The sequence below is a fragment of the Mastomys coucha genome, unplaced genomic scaffold (assembly GCF_008632895.1).
Source record: "Mastomys coucha isolate ucsf_1 unplaced genomic scaffold, UCSF_Mcou_1 pScaffold23, whole genome shotgun sequence".
NCBI lineage: Eukaryota > Metazoa > Chordata > Mammalia > Rodentia > Muridae > Mastomys > Mastomys coucha.
In genome coordinates, this window is record NW_022196906.1 from 69,751,181 (window position 1) to 69,771,175 (window position 19,995).

A 19,995-nucleotide genomic window follows, 5' to 3' on the forward strand; every position below is an offset into this window, starting at 1 on the left:
CCCCCCCCCCCCAGCTAGCAGATCATTTCAGAGAAAATTACAAAAATATTAACTTTGTAAAGTAAGAGTTGGAGAATGTAATAAATGCTTTTCTATTGTTGTGTTAAAGCACCCTGAGCACAGCAGTTTAGAAAGGAAAAGGTTTGATTGGGTTCCAGAGGGTGGGAGGTTATGATGGGGCACTGAAGGCATGGTGGAAAGCAGCTGCAGCAGCAGCTGAGAGCTCGTATCTTTTTTTTTTTTTTAAAGATTATTTATTAATGTATATGAGTGCACTGTGGCTGTCTTCAGACACTCCAGAAGAGGACATCAGATCCCACTACAGATGGTTGTGAGCCACCATGTGGTTGCAGGGAATTGGACATGGGTCCTCTGGAAGAGTAGCCAGTGCTCTTAACTACTGAGCCATCTCTGCAGCCTAAGAGCTCATATTTTGATCTACAAGCACAGTGCAGCAAGAGTGCAACGGGAAAGGCGGAGAGGGGAGAATAAGGAGAGAAAGAGAGTGAGGGAGAATTGATCTGAAGGTGATTTTACATGAAATGAGAATATAAGTGTAGGTCAGAGTTGAGATTTAGTCTGGCACATATCAATATGTCCCCCATAGCCTATCTAAAGATCTAGCTTACGCTACGGTCTATTGATGGGACCAAACACTAGAACCTAAGACTCACGTAATTTTTTTTTTTTTACATTTTGTGTGTATGTGTGTGTGTGAGTGTGTGCGTGTGTGCATATGTATATTGGGGGTCAGAGGAAACTCATGCCAAGTGGAAGTTAGGGCAACTTGAAGGAATCATTTCTTTCATTCTACCATGTGGGTTCCAGGGATTGAACTCATGTACGTTTTCTGGCTTGGTAGGCTTCTTACCTACTGCACCATGTTGCCAGCCCTGTATTCACAGCTTAAAGCGGGACTCCTTGGAGCGTCCAAGCAGACAGTGCGTGTGGCCTTGCTGTAGGGTTAAGATTCATACATATTAGTGTATTTTTTACTTTTTCTCAAAACTCTGTATCTGCCTTAGATCCAGAGAACTAGTTGAGATTATAGTTTTAGGACTTTGTATTCCCTGCATTCTCATAGTATTGAGGTTATTTGAACCAAATGTACTGCTAGCCAAATACTATTTTCCATTAATCTTCATAAAATAATATGTCCAAAAATTTAAATAGCAGTTTTCTTCAACTTTTAAAATTAACAACAAAACTTTTTCAAAGAAAATTTTAGAAATGTAGAGTATAAATCATCTGTGGCATTAGGCTACTAGCTTATTTCTCACCTCCCCACCAGAATATTTCCTGAAGGCTGCCTGAGAAGTCACCAAGGCTTTGCAGATGATGAAACCACATGAAAGATTTCAGTTGCAAATGCTACCATAAAGGGATGGCTATGCTGCTGAATTACCACCTGAGAACTTGGAAAATAGATGTTATATGTAAATTTTTACCCCAAATTGCATTTACTATATAAAGCAAAGTCAGATTTTAATTTTAGTTATCTTTTCAGAGCATATTATTTATGTAATTTGGGAATGGTGGTGTTACTGAGGCTAACCTACTTTTCTATTCTAATTTTAAAAGTTAAATGTCATGCAGGCATGGTGTATACCTGTAATCACAATACTCAGGAGGCCTAAGCAGGAGGACCATGAGGTCAAGGCCACCCTGAACTGTGCATTAAGATGCTGTCTCAAACAAACAAAAAGAAAAGAAAATTTCTTATAGCCCAGAGTCCTTTTTGTTGTAGTTGTTGCTCTTGTTGCTGTTGTTATTGTGTTGTTTTGTTACAGGGTGGCAGGCTGGCTGCCTGCTCACTCACTATGCAGTTGAGATTGACATTGAATTTTCACCCTTTCCCTCCAGTGCTGGGATTATAAGCAAGCACTGCCAGGCCTGGTCTAAGATGACTGTTAAGTAAATTAATTATAAGTAAAGTTATGATATGATGTCTTATATATGATTATTAAGTATTTGATTTGCTAGCTTAAATTTGTTTGCTTTTTGTCTTGTAGTTTGCTAGGGTTTGGATACCTGATCCTGAGGAAGTATGGAAATCAGCAGAGTTGCTCAAGGATTACAAGCCTGGAGATAAAGTGCTCCTGCTTCACCTTGAGGAAGGGAGGGTAAGAACTTCACCTTCAGTCCTTGTATTTAGCCTGAACTAAAGGAGAGTGACAGATCGAATTTTACTATGATTTGCTTAACCCCAATTAAAACATAAATTTTGAGTTAATTTAATACTGTTGTTTACTTTTTTGATAAAAATGTTATTTTTTCTACCCTACAATGAGGCTCGTGAGAACAGTACGCGCTTTAAGCACAATCATGTTACCTTATACATTTATTATGATTATGAAATTTGCCTTAGTATCTAATTTTAATACTAAAGATGTGGTTGTGTGTTCATATTTTATGTCTAGGACAGTGTTGCACTTATTTCATATTAACTAAGTACCAGTCTAAGATTTGATATTTTGCTGAAATGTAATTATTTGAAAAATAGTTACTAAGAAGGTAATACATAAACAATATTTCGCTAGTCAGAAGGAGGCCTTACATCAGCTCTGTCTCTGACTGGCTGCATTCTGCATGAGTGAACTCACCTTTGTCCCACAGCTTTTAACCTGTCCACTGTATTTGGTAGGGCATACACCATACTTTTTCTTAAACGAAACTTTGTAACATTAATTTTCTTTGAAGAACTTAAAGTCCCAGTGCTGAGGGTTCAGCCCTAAATGGGACATCTCTATTACCCTTTCTAAGGCCCAAAGGACATTGCAGAAGAGGGCACAGAAAGAACGTAAGAGCTGGAGGTTGTCTGAGTGGCTGTGGGGTTGCTCTGAAATGCTGCTTTCCTGACATGACACAGCTATTGCACTTTGAACTCACAGCAGCAGTGCCTGCCTGCACAAGACTAGGCGGCCCATAAACATTTCAGTGTGGATGGAGAAGGGGTTATAAGGCCCCACCCCTCCCTGAAGAGTTACAGATAGTAAATGGTTGCTGGGGATAGGGATGATATTCAACAGTGTAGCCACTACTAAGTTGCTCTTCCTTGAGTTAATAACCCTCAACCCATGCTTATGCAGGCAACCCTAATTAGATGCAGAGGGACACTCCCTGCCCCTAGGACATGAAAGTAGGAGGGAGCTTCATGGGAAGATGAAAGGATTTAATGGAAGAGGGAAGGAATAAGAAACAGAAATAGAAAGAGGAATATGATCAAATTATTTTTGTATGTATATATGTGTATAATTGTGAAATCATGAAAATTTAAGATAACTTTCAGTACAAGCCAGATATGATGTCTCATTCCTAGCATATGAGATCTGGGGCAGGAAGATTTCAAGTTTGAGGCCAGCTTGGTTTATGTAGTGAGGTATCATTTAAAAAAACAAAAAACAAAAAAACAAAAAACAAAAAACAAAAACAAAACCCCAAACAAGGGCTGGTGAGATGGCTCAGCAGCGAAGGATGCTTGCCACAAAACCTAAAGACCTGAATTCAATCCTTAGAATCTACATGGTGGAAAGAGAACACTGATTCCTGAAAGTTGTCCTCTGCTCTCTACCTGTGTACCATGGACTCCAACATATGTGCATGTGCAGGTGCTGCTGCCACCCCCACCATAAATAAATAAATGCAATCTAAAAATTTAAAACAAAGCAAGAAAACCAATGTAACCTGACCAGGGAAACTGGATTTAAATACATATAATTTTAAATAATTAAGAAATAGAGTAGGCCATCTCCAGGACTTTCAAGATTTCTACCCTAGTGTGTTTTCCTATTGCTGTCATGAACACTGTCTAAAAATAATTTGGTGAGAACAGGTATTATTTCTGCTTACAGCTTATATTGCAGTTTCAAGGGAAGCAGAGATAGAAGTGCAAGGCAGGGACTTGGAGATAAGAACTAAGCAAAGAGCACCAAGGGCTGCAGCTGCCTACTGGTTTGCTCTGGGAGACAGCAGAACAATACATTAAGCTCCCTTACAGCATTCAGCCACTTTTCTAGTACAAAGTTCCAAAGTCTCCCATATTCTTCCAAAACCCCACACAGTCAAGTTCTTTATAGTGACAACCTGCTTTCTGGTGTCAACTTCTGTGTATTAATTACTTTTCTGTTGCTGTGAAAAAACACCATAAGTCTTGAATGTTAAACTAAAGAATTAACATACCCAATATTTATAATTCATCTGCTTAATATTAGGTACTGTGCTAGATCCTTTGAACACTGTTTTCTTTTTTAAAAAAAGTAATTTATTTTTGTAAATAATTAATTTTTGTTTTATGTACATTGGTATTTTGCCTGCATTATGTTCATGTGAGGGTATCAGATCCTGGAGATACAGACCGTTATGAGTTGCCATGGGAATTGAACCAGAGTCCTCTTAACCACTGAGCCATCTCTCCTGCCCTAGGCTATATATTTTAATGTCAGTTCATAGCTTTATGACAGCTTTATGGGTGGGTAGGTGATAATTTTACTGTTCACCAGATAAAGAAAGCAAAGTTCAGAGGTATCAGATACCTGAAATCAATGTAATTAACAAGTCATCAGTCTGATATAGTTGTGCACACTGCAATCCCAGCACTTGGGAAGTAAAATGGACAAGAATTTAAGTTATCCTAACTGTTTATGGGCATCCTGGGATGCATGAAATTCTATGTTAAGAAGAAGAAGAAGTAGGAGGAGGAGGAGGAAGAGGAGGAGGAAGAGGAAGAAGAAGGAGAAGAAGAGGAGGAAGAAGAGGAAGAGGAGGAGGAAGAAGAGGATGAGAAGGAGGAAGAGGAGAAAGGAGAAGGGAAGGGGAAGAAGAAGAGGAGAAAAATGAGGAGGATGAGGAGGAAAATGAAGAGGAGAAGGAAGAAGATCAATTCTGAGAACAGGATATAGATGAGAAAAATAGAGAAGGTCTCCCTGCATCCAACCATCTTCCTTTTTAGGAAATAAAGGATTTTAGGTCCTAGAATAAAATTTAAAAAGATGGTCTTTGCAATATTAGAAGTATACATTTACTTGATCATGAAAAAAGCAGATTATATCCATTCCAAGAGAAAACTTTTGTAAGTACTTTTTAGATGACTCTTGCCTTATTAGTGCTTTTTCTAATATCCAAGTTCTGTTTTCTTCCCACACTGACCATATAACTGCCCCACCTTCCCACGAAGTCTGGATAGAGCATTTGCTGTTCTGGAGCCATATGAGTTGTATTATCAATCAAACGTGATGATCATGAGCATTTCCAAAGCCCCACATCCTTCAGGACTTGCTGTCAGTCCATATGTCACACTGTTTGAAGGTAAACAGAAAAGGTGAATGAGGTTCCTGACCCTAAACATTACATTGTAGGTAGGCAGGCAAGCAGAATGTAGTACAGGGAATTTAAAGCACTCAGATCAGAACAGTAAGGAAACAGGTAGTTGTGTATTAATGACATTATTCCTTGAGAAACAGACAGAGGAACAAAGCATCCTGTCTCTCCTGTGTGGTCATCTGTTCATACTTGATTTGAATATTTCTCTCTGTACATCTTCATTAGTAATAAACTAGCATGTTCTGTTGTAATTGAACTTACCTTTTTCCCTTTCACTTGCCCTATGCTAGTTGTCCTTAATTTATGGTATAGTGGCAGCCTCTGTAATTGAGATTGTCAAAAAGCCCCATTACATATGATTTTATAATGCCTAGTACTTCTTAAATGTATCTTGGCATCTAGTGTGCTTGTATACATGCTTGCCATGATGCATGTGGGAGGTCAGAGGAAACTTTAGGAGTTGATTCTTTCACTACATAGGATCAAACTTAGGTCATCCTTTGGGGTACAAAAGCCTTTTCCTCCTGAGCTATCACACCAGCCGACATGCTACTTCTCAGTGTTTGGGGTCAGTCACCTCACTAAAGTCTAATAGAAAGTGTGAATTATCTTCCCAATATATATACACAATGTGGCATGTAATTTCTTGTGGCTCTTTGGCTCTTAGAGATCTTAGAGCATGCCAAAGCATTTCATCTTTAAATTTTTACCTCAACTTTGAGATATTTTTGTTATAGCATTTTAGAAATGATTGATTTAATTTAAATAAAGTACACAATGCAAATAGGAGTTAAGTGACGTATTGGGGGTTGAACCTAGGCCAGTCTGATTCTAGAACTAAGCTCTTAACCTGTTTTATACTGCCTATTACTTCCCATACATAAAATGAAGAGGGGCCCAAAACTCATCTAATGGCTAAAGTTTTCTGGGTAAAAATCTCTAGGCTCGTCTGGAAAACCAAAAAAAAAAAAAAAAAATCTCTAGGCTCTGACTTCTTCAACTATAATTACAAAAATTATTTACATTGGGGCTAGAGATGGCTCAGTGATTAAGAGTGTGTATTGTTCTTCTAGAGGATCAGAGATCAGTTCCCTGTGTATGCATTTGGCAGCTCATGCCTGTAATTCCAAGTCCAAGGAATCCAATGTCCTCTCTAGATAATTTCATCTTTACCCACACACAGTGCACACATGCATACACATAATTAAATATGAAAATAAAATCTTAAATTATTTATGCAGATTTATTCTGGTGAAAAAGAGGCCATTCTTTCTTGTTTGCCATTTTTACCAGTTTTTCTGATAATGGAAAAATGACAGGAAATAAATATATTCTAAACCCAAGAGTCAAATCAGAAATAGGAAATAATCAAGTGCATAGGCCTGTTTCATGTTTGTCATTACTGACACAGATGTTGCATCTCTGTCCTCAGGATTTGGAATACCGTCTAGATCCAAAGACCAATGAGCTCCCTCACTTACGGAACCCTGACATACTTGTTGGAGAAAATGACCTCACAGCCCTCAGCTATCTTCATGAGCCCGCTGTGCTACATAATCTCCGAGTTCGCTTCATCGATTCCAAACTGATTTATACGTATTGTGGTAAGTGCTTTGCTGATGAGCTGTAAGCTTTCCTTTGAAGGGTGTAGTGATTGAAATGCACACAGGGAAAGTCAGCTGTGATTGAATTTCTCATACATGTAAAAATCCCTTCTAAGTTATCAGAAAGATTTACCTGTATTTACTAGCTGGTTACATTTCTTGCCAAATATAGTCATTTGTGAATATACATAATTTTGCTCAACATTTAAAGAACAGGTTCATCTTTGGGACACTCCCAGTCATTTCAGATTTAGTGCTGAAGTTGCTAATTCTTTTTATTTTGTAAAAATCTGCTCTATGAAGAGTAGATGTCCAAGGACTGGCATTTGGTGCAGGTGCAGGGTTAGTGCCACCTTTCTTCTCACTGACTTAGACATCCAAGACTGACACCTCATGGTGTCTGTCTCCCTCCTGTAGTGCTAGCTGCCAGCAGCCCAGTTCCCGACTGTTTTCTCAGAAATGAAGCTGGAGTCTGGGCTCTATGGCTGTGGACCTTCTCCCAGCCCCATCTGTCTTTGTTTTTCTCTGTTCTATTTTGTTCTTATTGATTTCCTCCCACCTCTGTCCTCCCTTTCCCTCGTGCTCTCCTTTCTCTCCTGCTACCCATGACTCCGCTGTGCTCCAGATCTGGGTGTTCATTCACTAGTGTCTGTTTAAACATACACAGACACTTTTCCTCTCACAAGAATTTATATCTAATTTATCTGTCTTGATAACATTTCTTACCCTTATAATTTAAATATTTTTCTTACCTTTCTTCAGTTTATACTTTTAGATTTATTTTATGTGTATAAGTGTTTTGGCTGCATGTATGTATGTACACCACGTGTGTAGTGTACCAGGTGCCTGTAGAGGTCAGAAGAGGGCATTAGAGTTTCAGATGGTCATAAATCACCATGTGGTGCTGGAACCAAACCCTGGTCCTCTTCAAGAGTGGTGCTCTTAACCACTGAGCCATCTTTGCATACCCTGTTTGTTTGTTTGTTTTGCATATGTCATATTTTTCTATGATTTTTTTTTTTCTTTTGAGACCAGTGTCTCATGTAGTTCAGACTATCTTGGAACTCATTATGTAGCTGAGAATGACCTTGAACTTCTGATCCTCCACATGTCTCCACTTTCTTTGACATTTAATATTCTTCAAAAGCATGCATTTTTGTTGTATGGCACAGTGCTTAAGTAGAATCACAACGATTTTAGTATATATCTTGTTTGTTTCTGGTTTCTGTATGACTACCAGTGTGATAGCTTTCTAAAAGAAAATCCTTCAGATGAATCTCTAATTATTTCATTGGATAGAGTTTTAGAAATGAGCTTTTGAATTTTTTTTATCGGGGGGGTTGTGTTTACATACCTGTGGGGGGGGGTACTCACAAAGTCTAGAAGATTCCTTGGATTTCTAGTTACAGGCAGTTATGAGCTGCCCAACATGGGTGCTGGGAACTGAACTCACATTCTCTGCAAGATCAGCAAGGGCTCCTTACCCTTCAGCCATCTCTTCAACCCCCATTTTTTTTTTTTTTTACTAAATATGAAAATATTTAAATGATTTAAAACATTGTTTCTTTTTTTTGCCACATGGCGATCAAATGATTGACAAGTGCTCTACCCCCGTCTAAGTCATACCTAAGACTGTGGTGTATTTTGACCTTTGAGCAATTGATTAGTTTAATGTGAACTAAGTTGAAACATGGTTTTATGCTCCCTTACTTTACCAAGCTCAATGTGCCCTTGAGGAGATAACTGATTTCATTTTCTTTCTCACCCTCCTCAGGAATAGTCCTAGTAGCTATAAATCCCTATGAACAGCTGCCTATTTATGGAGAAGATATTATTAATGCTTACAGTGGCCAGAACATGGGTGACATGGATCCTCACATCTTTGCAGTAGCTGAAGAGGCTTATAAGCAAATGGCAAGGTTGGTAGGAACTTGTATTGTCATCTCATGGCTCTTATTAGATAAGATAATTTATTCTTTGCTGTGTCGTGGATAATTTAAAGAGAATAAGAACTTGTAAATTGTTACAAGTATCTTTGACCAGTTTGTCTCAGATTGTCTGAACTATTCAATTAGATATTAAAATCTCACATTTATAAATGGATTATATAGTTTATATAGGTATTGATTAGCTACTTTTGATTTATTAACAAAATTTATCTTCACAACTTTTTGAGTTTGTGTTGTTATAAACTTTATTGCAGTTGGTAAAACTGAAGCTTAGAGATATTCTATAATTTTTCTAAGGTCTCATCAATAGGAAGATCATCTTTCAAATTCAGTTAATCAACTGAATTTATTATTAATTAATAAATTTAATAATATTTAAAATATTAGTATATTAAGTATAAAATTACAGTGAATTAGCAGCATATAATATGCTGTATTATGCCCAATACTACTATAAAACAATAATGAATATCCAAAATTTAAAGCTTAATGTTTGGAAAATTCCATCTGTGAGTACATTCTCCTTAAGCTGAACAGAGTCTACCAGTACTTGATTTTCTAGTTTCAGAGCATTGCAGTGCAATGCTGGCACCACTCAGTACAGCCTGAGGCGCACTCAGCAGTGAGGGAATTCCAGGGCCTGCTAGACTCTAAAATTGATCCCTGAAAAATTTTGTAATACTTAAAGAATTTTGCAATTCTCAGAAAATACTTTGGCTCAAGGGATCAAAGCAAGAGCCTCACGTATGGTAAGCACATTCTCAATCTCAATGCTGTTCTTTAATCTGAAAGCGTGGTTTTTCATCATTGTTGTGGCAACCCTCAAATGTCAGGAGATTCAGCTGGTTTCCTGGCACCCTCTTTATCCCACATGATATCCCCGTGAGTCAGTCAGCGTCATTTCTTAACTGAAGGCTCCTTGGTTTGTTTTCCCCCCTTTGCCTATTTTTCCTTTGTAGATAGCTTGAGATGTGCTTCAGTTAGTTAGAATGTTTATCACATATTAATAAGTCTGCACCCACAAAATTTGCTACACTCACCAAGCAAGTGTGTCTGCTTTGGTTTAGTCAGGAATCTGTGCTGCAGAATCATTTCTTACTTTTTTTTCTCTTACCAAATAAACATGCCAGCTTTCCCAGGCATGAGTCTTGGTGTTTCACATCACTGCTGTTCCCCCCTCATATCTTTATAGGAGATGCAACGTCTCATTATTGACAGAAATTTCATAATCACAATCCAAAACCAGGCGCCGTCCTGGACATGATGCAGCAGCAAACTAGACAAAAGTTCCACCCCACAAATGAAGCTTGGTAAAGAATAAAAGTAAATGAAGCTTGTGCTTATCACCCATCAATAGAATTATTGATTAAGCTGGTAGTGTTATTACAGCAGTATTAGCTTTCCTGATTTTGGCCATTATAAATAGATAAGAACAAAGCTCTACTTAACAAATGTTGTGAAGGTTGTGGAAGTACACGTTTACAACCTATACTCAAAATGTTGCAGAAAATATTAGAATGGGAGAAATAGAGAAACTGAGCAAGTGGGCAACTCCTGGATGTGAGTGATGCATAAGCAGGAATTCATTTTACAGTGTGTGAAATCCTATTACAGTAACTTTACGGCAACAAAACAGAGCAAGCAAGCAAGTGTAGAATTCTGGAGATGAGGCAGGTAGGAAGCTATTCAGTGATTTGAACGAGGAACAGCAATTTAGTTGTAAGTATTAGTGAAGAAGTTGAGTAGGGCATAGATTCTGGATATAGTTTAATATGGAACTGGGAAAGCTGGTGCAGGGTAAGAGAGAAGCGGGAGTTAGGATGACCACAGGATTTGTTCTGGGAGATAGAAGGTTGGTAGTTTCCTTTCTAGAGATGAAGAGGTTACAGGAAGAGCATGTTATGTGTATATTTTGGGGGTCAGAGTTAAAGTGATGGGCTTACATTTTGGTTTATTGACTTATTTTATGTGCATGAGTATTTTACCTGCATGTATGAATGTGCACCAAGTTGGTATAGTGCCTGAGGAGGTCAGAAAGGAGCCTGGTGGCAAGTGGCTTTACCTGTTAGGGCATCATGATAGCCCAGTTTTAACTAGAAATGACTGTGCCCCATCTCCATTCTAAACATGTTCCTTAGAGAATAGTGCTCTTGTGGAATACTACACCCTCTTACATTTAATGGGCCTGTTGACTTCTAGAGGAGAAAAGGCAAATGGAGTTTAGGGTCTGTTTTTCTGCTTGTATTCCTCTTCTCATATTCTTACTTGTCCTTTCTCACATTAAACCTGACTGATTTTTTTTCACTCTGTGAGTGTGTGTGTATGTGCATGTGCGTGTGTGCATGCGTGTGTGTGTGTGTGTGTGTGTGTGCACAGAGAAAAACATGTGGGAGTCAGTTCTCTCTCCATCATCTGAATCTTAAGTATGAACTTAGTTCCAAGCCAAGCGACTGCCTGCTGAGCCTGCTGGCTCCCTGATGGTTTTGCTTTACCAAAATCACAGTATTATTTTCATTAAACTATCATAATTTAGTTTTGTTTCCTTATAGCCATGTGGTGTAGTATTATCTTAATTTTATGTATTTCATGTCCTATGTGAGTCACAGAGCAATGTTCCTGTTTTACTTACAGCTTTGATTTTTGAAAAAAGGTAGTACTGTGTAGATAACCTTGGTTTAGTTAAAAAACAAAACAAAACCAACAACTGTGTGTACTAATTGCATCTCTCCCAATAACCATGGAACTTAAAACTCAAGATCTCAATGAATTTCACTTTTATCAACTCTAAGATTGGAGCAGTTTCACAAGTGGTCTGTATTGACCTTACAATGTTCTGTGAAATGTATTTGTTATCTTTATGTTTGATTAGGTCAGTGCACGGGCCTTTTTCTTTTTTCTAGTGAAGAACAGAGCATGCATGCTAAGAAGTAACATAGCAAAGCAGGAGGAGCCTACCATAGACCTCGAGTTAGAGGTGTATGCTGTAACAACCCACTGTCTTGGCATACTAGTCACCAATCTTAAGCAAACTAACTCTTCTGTTGTTTTCTGCAAAGAAGAAAAGAATGTCTGTCCCTATTCTTCCAGTCATTAAATTATATTGGCAAATAAGTATAGAAACATTTTGAAAAATATTAAGTAGAATCTGATTCAAGCTCTTCCTGTCCTCACTGTGAAGCACCCTCTCTGCAGTCTCCTCCCAGCCACTTAGGTGTGTCAGGTGGCTCTATTACTCTCAGGCCTTTATTAGCCATCCCTTCTTTCATTTAGTTTCTGAACACTCTAGTATCCTGAGGTTCATTGGCTAAGTGGAAAATGACTCCTATGGATGGTGAAATCTCTCCTGTTAACAACTGTGACTCAGCTACCACGTAGTGCCAAGTATCCCACTTATATAACAGGCTTGGTGTAATGCATGCTACCTTATAAGGCTGATTGTACAGATGCTTTGTGACTTCCAGTCAGTATATCCTGTCTGGTTTGGTACCATGTGTGTGTATGCCCTGTGTTATAATTTGAGTGTAAAATGGTTCCAAAGAAAGGTTTGCGTGCAGAAGACCTGGTAGTGTTGTTGAGAGACAAAATAGGTACACTACCTTCTCCAAGGACTTAATCCATTGATGTGTTCCAAGCTGAATAAGCTATTAGGAAGTGCAACCTGGTGGAAGGAAAGAGCTGCTGGGAACATGTCAGGGGTTTCTCGTATCCATTCCACCTTCTCAGCTTTGTCTGCTTCCCGCCTGCCATGAGGCGAGCGAGCAGCTTTGCTTTTACTCTATGTTCCCTGCTGTGATTCACCATGGTCCAGAAACAAGAGACCCAAGTGACATGGCCTGTAATATAAACTAAATCTTCTGTGCTGTAACAAGGTACATGACAAAAGCAGCTTAAGGCAGGAAGACATGAGTTTGCCTCATAGTTTAAGGTATAGACCTGCATGGCAGGGAGTCACAGCAGAAGAAACTCTAGGCAGCTGGCTACTTTATTCACTTTACATCCCACTCACTGTCCCTTCCTGGTCACCTGTCCCACAATCCTTCCCCATTTCCCCTTCCCTTCTCCTTGGAGAGAATGGGGATCTCCCAGGTATCCCCCTTTCTCTGGCACATCAAGTCTCTGTGAGGCTATGTGCATACTCTCCCACTGAGGCCAGACAAGGCAGCCCAGCTAGAAGAACATATCCCACATACAGGCAACAGCTTTTCGAATAGCCCCTGTTCCAGTTGTTTGGGACCCACATGAAGATCAAACTGCACATCTGTTACATATGTGTCAGTAGGCCTAGGTCCAGCCTATGTGTATTCTTTGGTTGGTGGTTTACTCTCTGAGAGCACCAAGGGTCTAGGTTAGTTGACTCTGTTTGTCTTCCTGTGGAGTCTTATCCCCTTAGAGGCCTTAGTCCTTCTGTTCTTCGTAAGAGCTTCCAAGCTCCATCCACTATTTGGCTGTGAGTGTCTGCATCTGTCTGAGTCAGCTGCTTGGTGGAGCCTTACAGAGGGCAGTCATGCCAGACTCCCTGTCTGCAGGCATAACAGTATATCATTAATAGTGTCAGGGATTGGTGCTTGCTCATGGGATGGGTCTCAGGTTGGGCTAGTAATTGGTTGGCTGTTCCCTGAATCTATTCCTTGCCCAGTGATTGCATTACTTGTAGACAGGTTAAATTTAGGGTTGACAGTTTTGTGAGTAGATTGGAATCCCTCTAGCTCCACTGGGGTTTCTGCCTGGCTATAGGGGGTGATGTCTTCAGGTTTTATATCCCCATTGTGTGAGCCACAACTGACACCCCCATTGACTCTTGGGTGCCTTCCTTATCCCAAGTCTCTGTCTCTTCCTGGAGATGCCCCCTACCTCCCCATCCCTGTTGCAAGGTTCCATTCATTCTCATGGCCATCTGTCTATCCCTCCTGTACCTCCCTATACGTGGTCCTAACCATCCCCATTCCCTTCCTCATCCCCATTCCCTTCCTCATCCCCTCTCCCACTCAGTTCCCTTCCTCCATCTATAGGCAGGACATGTTTTAGGTTGAAGGTTTGGTATCCTAATCCTTTCACTGGAAGTCTTGCCTGGCTGCAGAAGATAGCTGGTTCAGACTCCCTACCCCTCCTTACTAGGAATTTTCCCTAGAGTCACCCTCATAGGTTCCTGGGAGTTGCCACTACACTTGGTTTTTACCTCGCCATGAAATGTCCCCCAGTTCCAGTTTTCTCTCCCAGCACTCTCCCTCCATCCTCCCCCCAACCTGATCCTGTTGTGTGCCTTTAATCCCAGCACTCTGAAGGAAGAGGATGGTGGATCAGGACAGCTAGGAATACATAGAGAAGCCCTGTCTCAAAAACCAAAAGAGAAGGAGGAGGCAGGAAAGGGGAGGAGGAGGACAAGGAGGAGTGGAAAGATGAAGAAGAAGATGAGGAGGAGGAAGAGGAGGAGAAAAGGTTCAATTGTGGAATGGTAATTTTTAAATGAAATTAGCCAACATCAAACGGTAGTTTATGGGAAATGCCACTTCACAGATCATTAACAGATGGACAATTTGAAATATTTCAAATGATTTTATAAATTTTAATTAAGCACATTTTCCCCTAAATTCTTTTGCTGTGGAGCCAAAGAATATTCCCCTTTTCTTCTGTAGTAGCTGACAACAGTATTATAAAATACTAATGCAAATGAATAAAATACTGTGTTTGAGATGCGCACACAGAAAATTCAGAATGCCAGTAATACAGAGTTGTCCTTAGTTACGCGATTCTCTCTAAGTTAATGGTATGTCCTTCTTTTCTGTCCTGTTTATAAGTAGTTATTCTTCTGCTTTGCTTCCACACTCTGCCTCATCCTGGAGAAAGGCTCAAAAGTGACCATGCCCAGAAGTGGACGCATTTGCAGTCATTTTGATTTGTTTTACAGGGATGAACGAAATCAGTCCATCATTGTAAGTGGAGAGTCAGGCGCAGGGAAGACGGTCTCGGCCAAGTATGCCATGCGGTACTTTGCAACTGTTAGTGGTTCTGCCAGTGAGGCCAATGTTGAGGAAAAGGTCTTGGCCTCCAACCCCATCATGGAGGTAAGACAGAACATTTTTAAATAGTCTCTAATTAAGAAACAAGCTGCCCACTTGATTGAGATAGTCCCTGTCAGAAAGTCTAGGGTTTCTAGCCACTAAAGTTAAGGACATACTTTTCTGTATCTGTAAGAGATCTAGGAAGGCTGAAAACTGTAAGGAGGGTATTTCAAGTAAACCCTACTGTACAAGAATCTGCTTTATGCCATTATTCTGCCTCTTAACTTGGAGAGAGAATTCGGCCTATAACACCAGGCAGCACTTCTTCATACTAACTGTTCCTTGTCCAGGGGTGAAATTACTCATTTCCTCACAGTCCCCGGTTCCTGTTTATACTCCTTCCAAAACAGGATTGCTCTTACTCAAGCATGAATGAGTTACATTACTCTTAACTACAGTATATTTTCTATGCTTAGTTCAGCCTCTTTAGCTACAAATTTTAATTTTTCCCAAAGTCCAAGTTATATACATAAACCCTAATCACATGAGCATTTTTACTTAAAAAAATATACAGCAAAGTATAGTATAGTAAAGAAATTCAAAATTATAAATTCTTGAGAAAGGAAATATTATGAAAAAGATAAGGTACCTTCAAAAGTCAGATACGTCTGGGTGTGATGGCTCATGCCTGTTATCCCAGCATTGTGGAGGCTTAAGGCAGGAGGATCACCATGAGCTTGAGGCAGGCCTGGGCAGCAAAGTGAAACCCTCAGAAAACTAAACCAAGCAAAAGCCAAGTACATAAACAAAGTAGAAATGCCCGCGCCAAAGACAAGGGGATTGGGTGTATGACAATTTGATATCTGAAGGTTTCTACCTGGAAAGATCTTATTTGTTAATAATGGTACTTCAGGAAAGTTACAGTTTTGTAAGAAAACAAGAAAAATAGATTTTATTAAATAGAAATCAGAACATGCAGAAACAAACCTTTCTTGTTAAAAATTCAAATGGGCTTGATTTCATCCCTGTCTTTTTCCTCTGCCAAGTTTTCTTTATTACCCATACACAGATGGAGCTAAAATGGCCTGGTGCACCTTGGTACAAGTGGCTTTGGCAGGAATCTGCCCAGAGGTAATTGTGCCTGGTTTGCAGTGCTGTGTGTCCCATCTCTAAAACAATGCTGCGACATACATCTACATGGCTACCCTTTATTGCCGCAGATTTCCCATCCCTGCATGACCTAGACAAGAGACTCTGAGGAAGCAGAGGGGCTTCCACAGTGAGGTGTGCTGCAGGAGGGGGGAGGAGGATGCTTCTGATATAGCATGGGCAGGAAGGGGCAGGTGGCTGTGCCAAGGGAAGTAGAATGTTACTGATGCTAATATTGAAGTCATACATTTTGTGGAGCCAGTTTTAATTTGAGTTCACAAACAGCAGAGCTAAGTTTAGACTTTTATTCATTTTATTCCCCATGACAGCAGATTCCTAGTATCTGACAGAGCCCTAATGCATTCTAGTTCCTAATATTAGAATATCCTGAAATCTTGATTGCCATAGCTTTAAGAAATCTCATGTCTTCTAGGCTAGATCATACAAAACTAGAATTTGAGTTTATCGTGGAGCTATTTGCTACCTCTTAAAAAAAAAGATGCATTGTTTTGTTGTCTGCAGTACAAATTTGAGTTTTGTTAGTAGGAATGATATTTAACATTTAAAACAGGCACATTTACTCTTTTTAAAGAAAAGTAGTTGAGAGGAATTTACCTTGTTTGTTGAGATGAACAAAAATGGATAGTGTTTATTTGCATTTAGATCAAGAAGATTTTCATTGAGAGAAGAATGTTGGGGGATATACTTCAGTGGTAAAGGACTTGATTACAAGTTCCTGGGTTCAGTTTCCAGTACACAAAAAGTAGAGAAATTTCAGTACTAGTTAGATAGCTCAGCAATTAGGAGTACTTGCTGCTCTTGCCAGTACTCATGATTGTGATCACAACACTTGGAGGCAGGAGCAGTAAGAGTGGTTGGTGCTAAGCCGGACGGTGGTGGCGCACGCCTTTAATCCCAGCACTTGGGAGGCAGAGGCAGGTGGATTTCTGAGTTCGAGGCCAGCCTGGTCTACAGAGTGAGTTCCAGGACAGCCAAGGCTACACAGAGAAACCCTGTCTCAAAAATACCAAAAAAAAAAAAAAAAAAAAAAAAAAAAGAGTGGTTGGTGCTCTTGCAGAGGGCCTGGATTTGGGTACCTGCACTGACATGGTAGTTCCCAAGCACCTGTAACTACAGTTCCAAGGGATATAATACCGTCTTCTGTTCTCTGGTACCATGCTCACATGTGTTGCATGTACACATAAAATAAAAATAAATGATTTTTTCTAAATAGAGAATTTTTTTCAGCAACTGCAAACAGGTTGTTTCAATTTAAAGGATTGAAATAAAATATGGGAGGCAGAAGTAGGGGTGTATACCTGTAATCCCAGCATTTAGGTTGTACAGGTGAGACAGTCAGGAGTTCATGGTGATTCTTGGCTGCATGAGGCCTGCCTGGACTACATAAGACCTTGTCTCAAAAACAAAGAAACAGACAGACAATTTGGGGGGTTAATATCTATAGTTTCAGCTCTCTGAAGCCTAAGGCAGATGCATCACCATGAGTTGGAGGTCAGCCAGGGCTACACAGTGAGTTACAAACTAGGCAGGGCTAGATGGTAACATCCTGTCTCAAATTAAAATTATAAACATATGTGCACCAAACACAGAGGTACCCAGTTTCCTAAAAGAAACACTGTTCGATATAAAACCACAGAGTATAAAAACACAGTGGTACTAGTGAGTGACTTCTATTCTCACCAATATACAGGTCATCGCAAACAAACAAACAAAAACTAAACAGAGAAACTGTTGAGTTAAGCCAACATTATAAATCAAATGGACCTAAAAAATATCTATTGAAAATTCCAAATGAACATTCTATCTGATCTTAATGGAATAAATCTGGATATCAATGGCAATAGAAATTACACAAAGTATATAAACTCATGGAAACCAAGCACCATACTTATGAATGATAATTGGTTCAAGGCAGAAATCAAGAAGAAAACTTTACAAATTCCTAGAATTGAATGAAGATGAAAACACAACATGCCAAAATCTGTGAAATACAATAATGGAAAAGATTACGTCACTTAGTGCCTGCAAAAATAAATTAGAGATCTCAATTCATAATTTAAGAACACACTTGAAAGCCTTGAAAAACTAAGATCAAATAACTCCCGAGAAAGCAGATGGGAAAAGGTAATCAAACTCAGTGCTGAAATGAATGAAATAGAAATGAAGAAAAATAATACAAAAAAATCAAATAAATGATGAGTTCTTCCTGGAAAAAGGGCAAAAAGATTGAGAGATCCTTATCCAAGTAAAAGAGAGTACAAGTTCAAGTTAATAAAATTAGAAATAAAAGGGAGACATTACAACAGAGAATTATAAGGAATCCCTAAAATTTGTTACATTTCACAAAACTGGAAAATTTTTAAAGAGATGAGTGAATTTCTAGAAGTATATGGTCTACCAAAGTGGTCTACCAAAGCTAAATCAAGATGAAATTAATAATTTAAATAGTCACAAAATATTCAACAAGATAGAAACAAAACCTCCCAAATAAAACATTCAAAACCTCCCAAATAAAAAAAGCTCGGACCTACATAGATTCAGGACTGAATTCTACCAGACATTCAGAGAAGAAATAGCACCAATACTCTTCAAATTATTTCGTATAATAGAAAATGAATACAATTTCCAAATTCTTTTTACTGTGATGCCAAAATTAGACAAAGACTCAACCAAAAAAAAGTAAATAATAGACTAGAATCTCTGATGAACATGGTTGTAAAAATTCTCAATAAGATACTTGCAAACTGAATTCAGGACATATCAAAGAGATTATCCACCATGATCAAGTTCACTTGACCCCAGAGAAGCAGGGATGGTTTAACTGGATCACATCAATAACTCTTCCTTCAGTGTAGCAATTTCTTCCTGATTGAGATGAAAATAACATTATAGTCTTGTGGAGTATGTTACTTATAAGACAGAAGAAACAACTAGAGGATGTGGACAAAGATACATCCAAATCAAGTCCAAGGCTTAGAATCATGTCTTTATGCTTTAAAATTTCTATTTTATGTGTATAGTGTTTTGCCTGTGGGTGTGTATGTGTACCACATGCTTGCCTGGTGCCTACAGAAGCCAGAGAGCATCATGTCCTCTGGGACTGTTAGACACAGTTGTCTGCTACCATGTGGGTGCTGGGAATCAAACTTCTTTCCTCCCGAAGAGCAACCAGTGCTTTTAATTGCTAAGCCATCTTTTCAGCCCTCAGTGTTTTGATTTTGTTTTAAAATGTATTTATTAGTTAGCATCCGACATGACAAGCTTCCTTGTGGCATTTTCATGCATAATTAGCTTAGGTTGAGCCTCTGCTCTCCAACACATACCTGTACTGCCCTCCCAGCTTCCTACTCCTGCCGCTTATACCTGCAGTCCCCTTTTTACTTTCATAAACTTATCCATCCCCTGGCAATGCTAATGCTTCTCAGAAAAATTAAATGGCCTACTCAGTTTCAAACTGATTTCCGTTGCTTCAACCATTTGTTGTTTTATGTTTAAATGTTTTACTGAATGACAAAAAAAGGTCTGCTTTAGCCCTACCCTACCCTTTTCTCACAGTATGTAGTGTTGTTCTAGCAAGTTGCCAGTATAGTATGAGAATTGGACAGTAGATATAGGTTTAAGAATAGAAATTGTGGACTACTTTTCCCTGACTGCCTTAGATATAAAAAGGAAATTACATAGGCAGAGTCTGGTAAGCACTCAATGCTCCTGCTTTTACTGCAGGTAAACTTGTGTCTACTTTTTGACAGATTGTATCTTTTCCACTGAAAATTCTGTATTTATTATTAATCTCATTTTAAAATAAAACATCAAGGAAATATATGGAATAATAAGTTTTCTGTATGTCAAGAAGAATGAGCTAAGTCACAATTGATCGGAGTATAGAGAATAAATGACTGTGAAGTGCTCAGCCCTCAGTGCTCAGCTCCATATTTACACTCCTCCCCCCAATGC

At 39.1% G+C, this 19,995-nt stretch overlaps 1 protein-coding gene across 10 annotated transcripts in view; it reads left to right on the forward strand.

The window, feature by feature from the left end:
- Positions 1 to 19,995, forward strand: part of Myo5a (myosin VA) — a 153,006-nt gene that overhangs the window by 39,415 nt on the left and 93,596 nt on the right. For all 10 annotated transcript variants that reach the window (XM_031345367.1, XM_031345368.1, XM_031345372.1 and 7 more), the window contains exons 2-5: positions 2,013 to 2,123; positions 6,752 to 6,923; positions 8,698 to 8,842; positions 14,778 to 14,934. In XM_031345367.1, the coding sequence (XP_031201227.1) occupies positions 2,013 to 2,123; positions 6,752 to 6,923; positions 8,698 to 8,842; positions 14,778 to 14,934 (585 nt within the window). The remainder of the gene's footprint in view (positions 1 to 2,012; positions 2,124 to 6,751; positions 6,924 to 8,697; positions 8,843 to 14,777; positions 14,935 to 19,995) is intronic.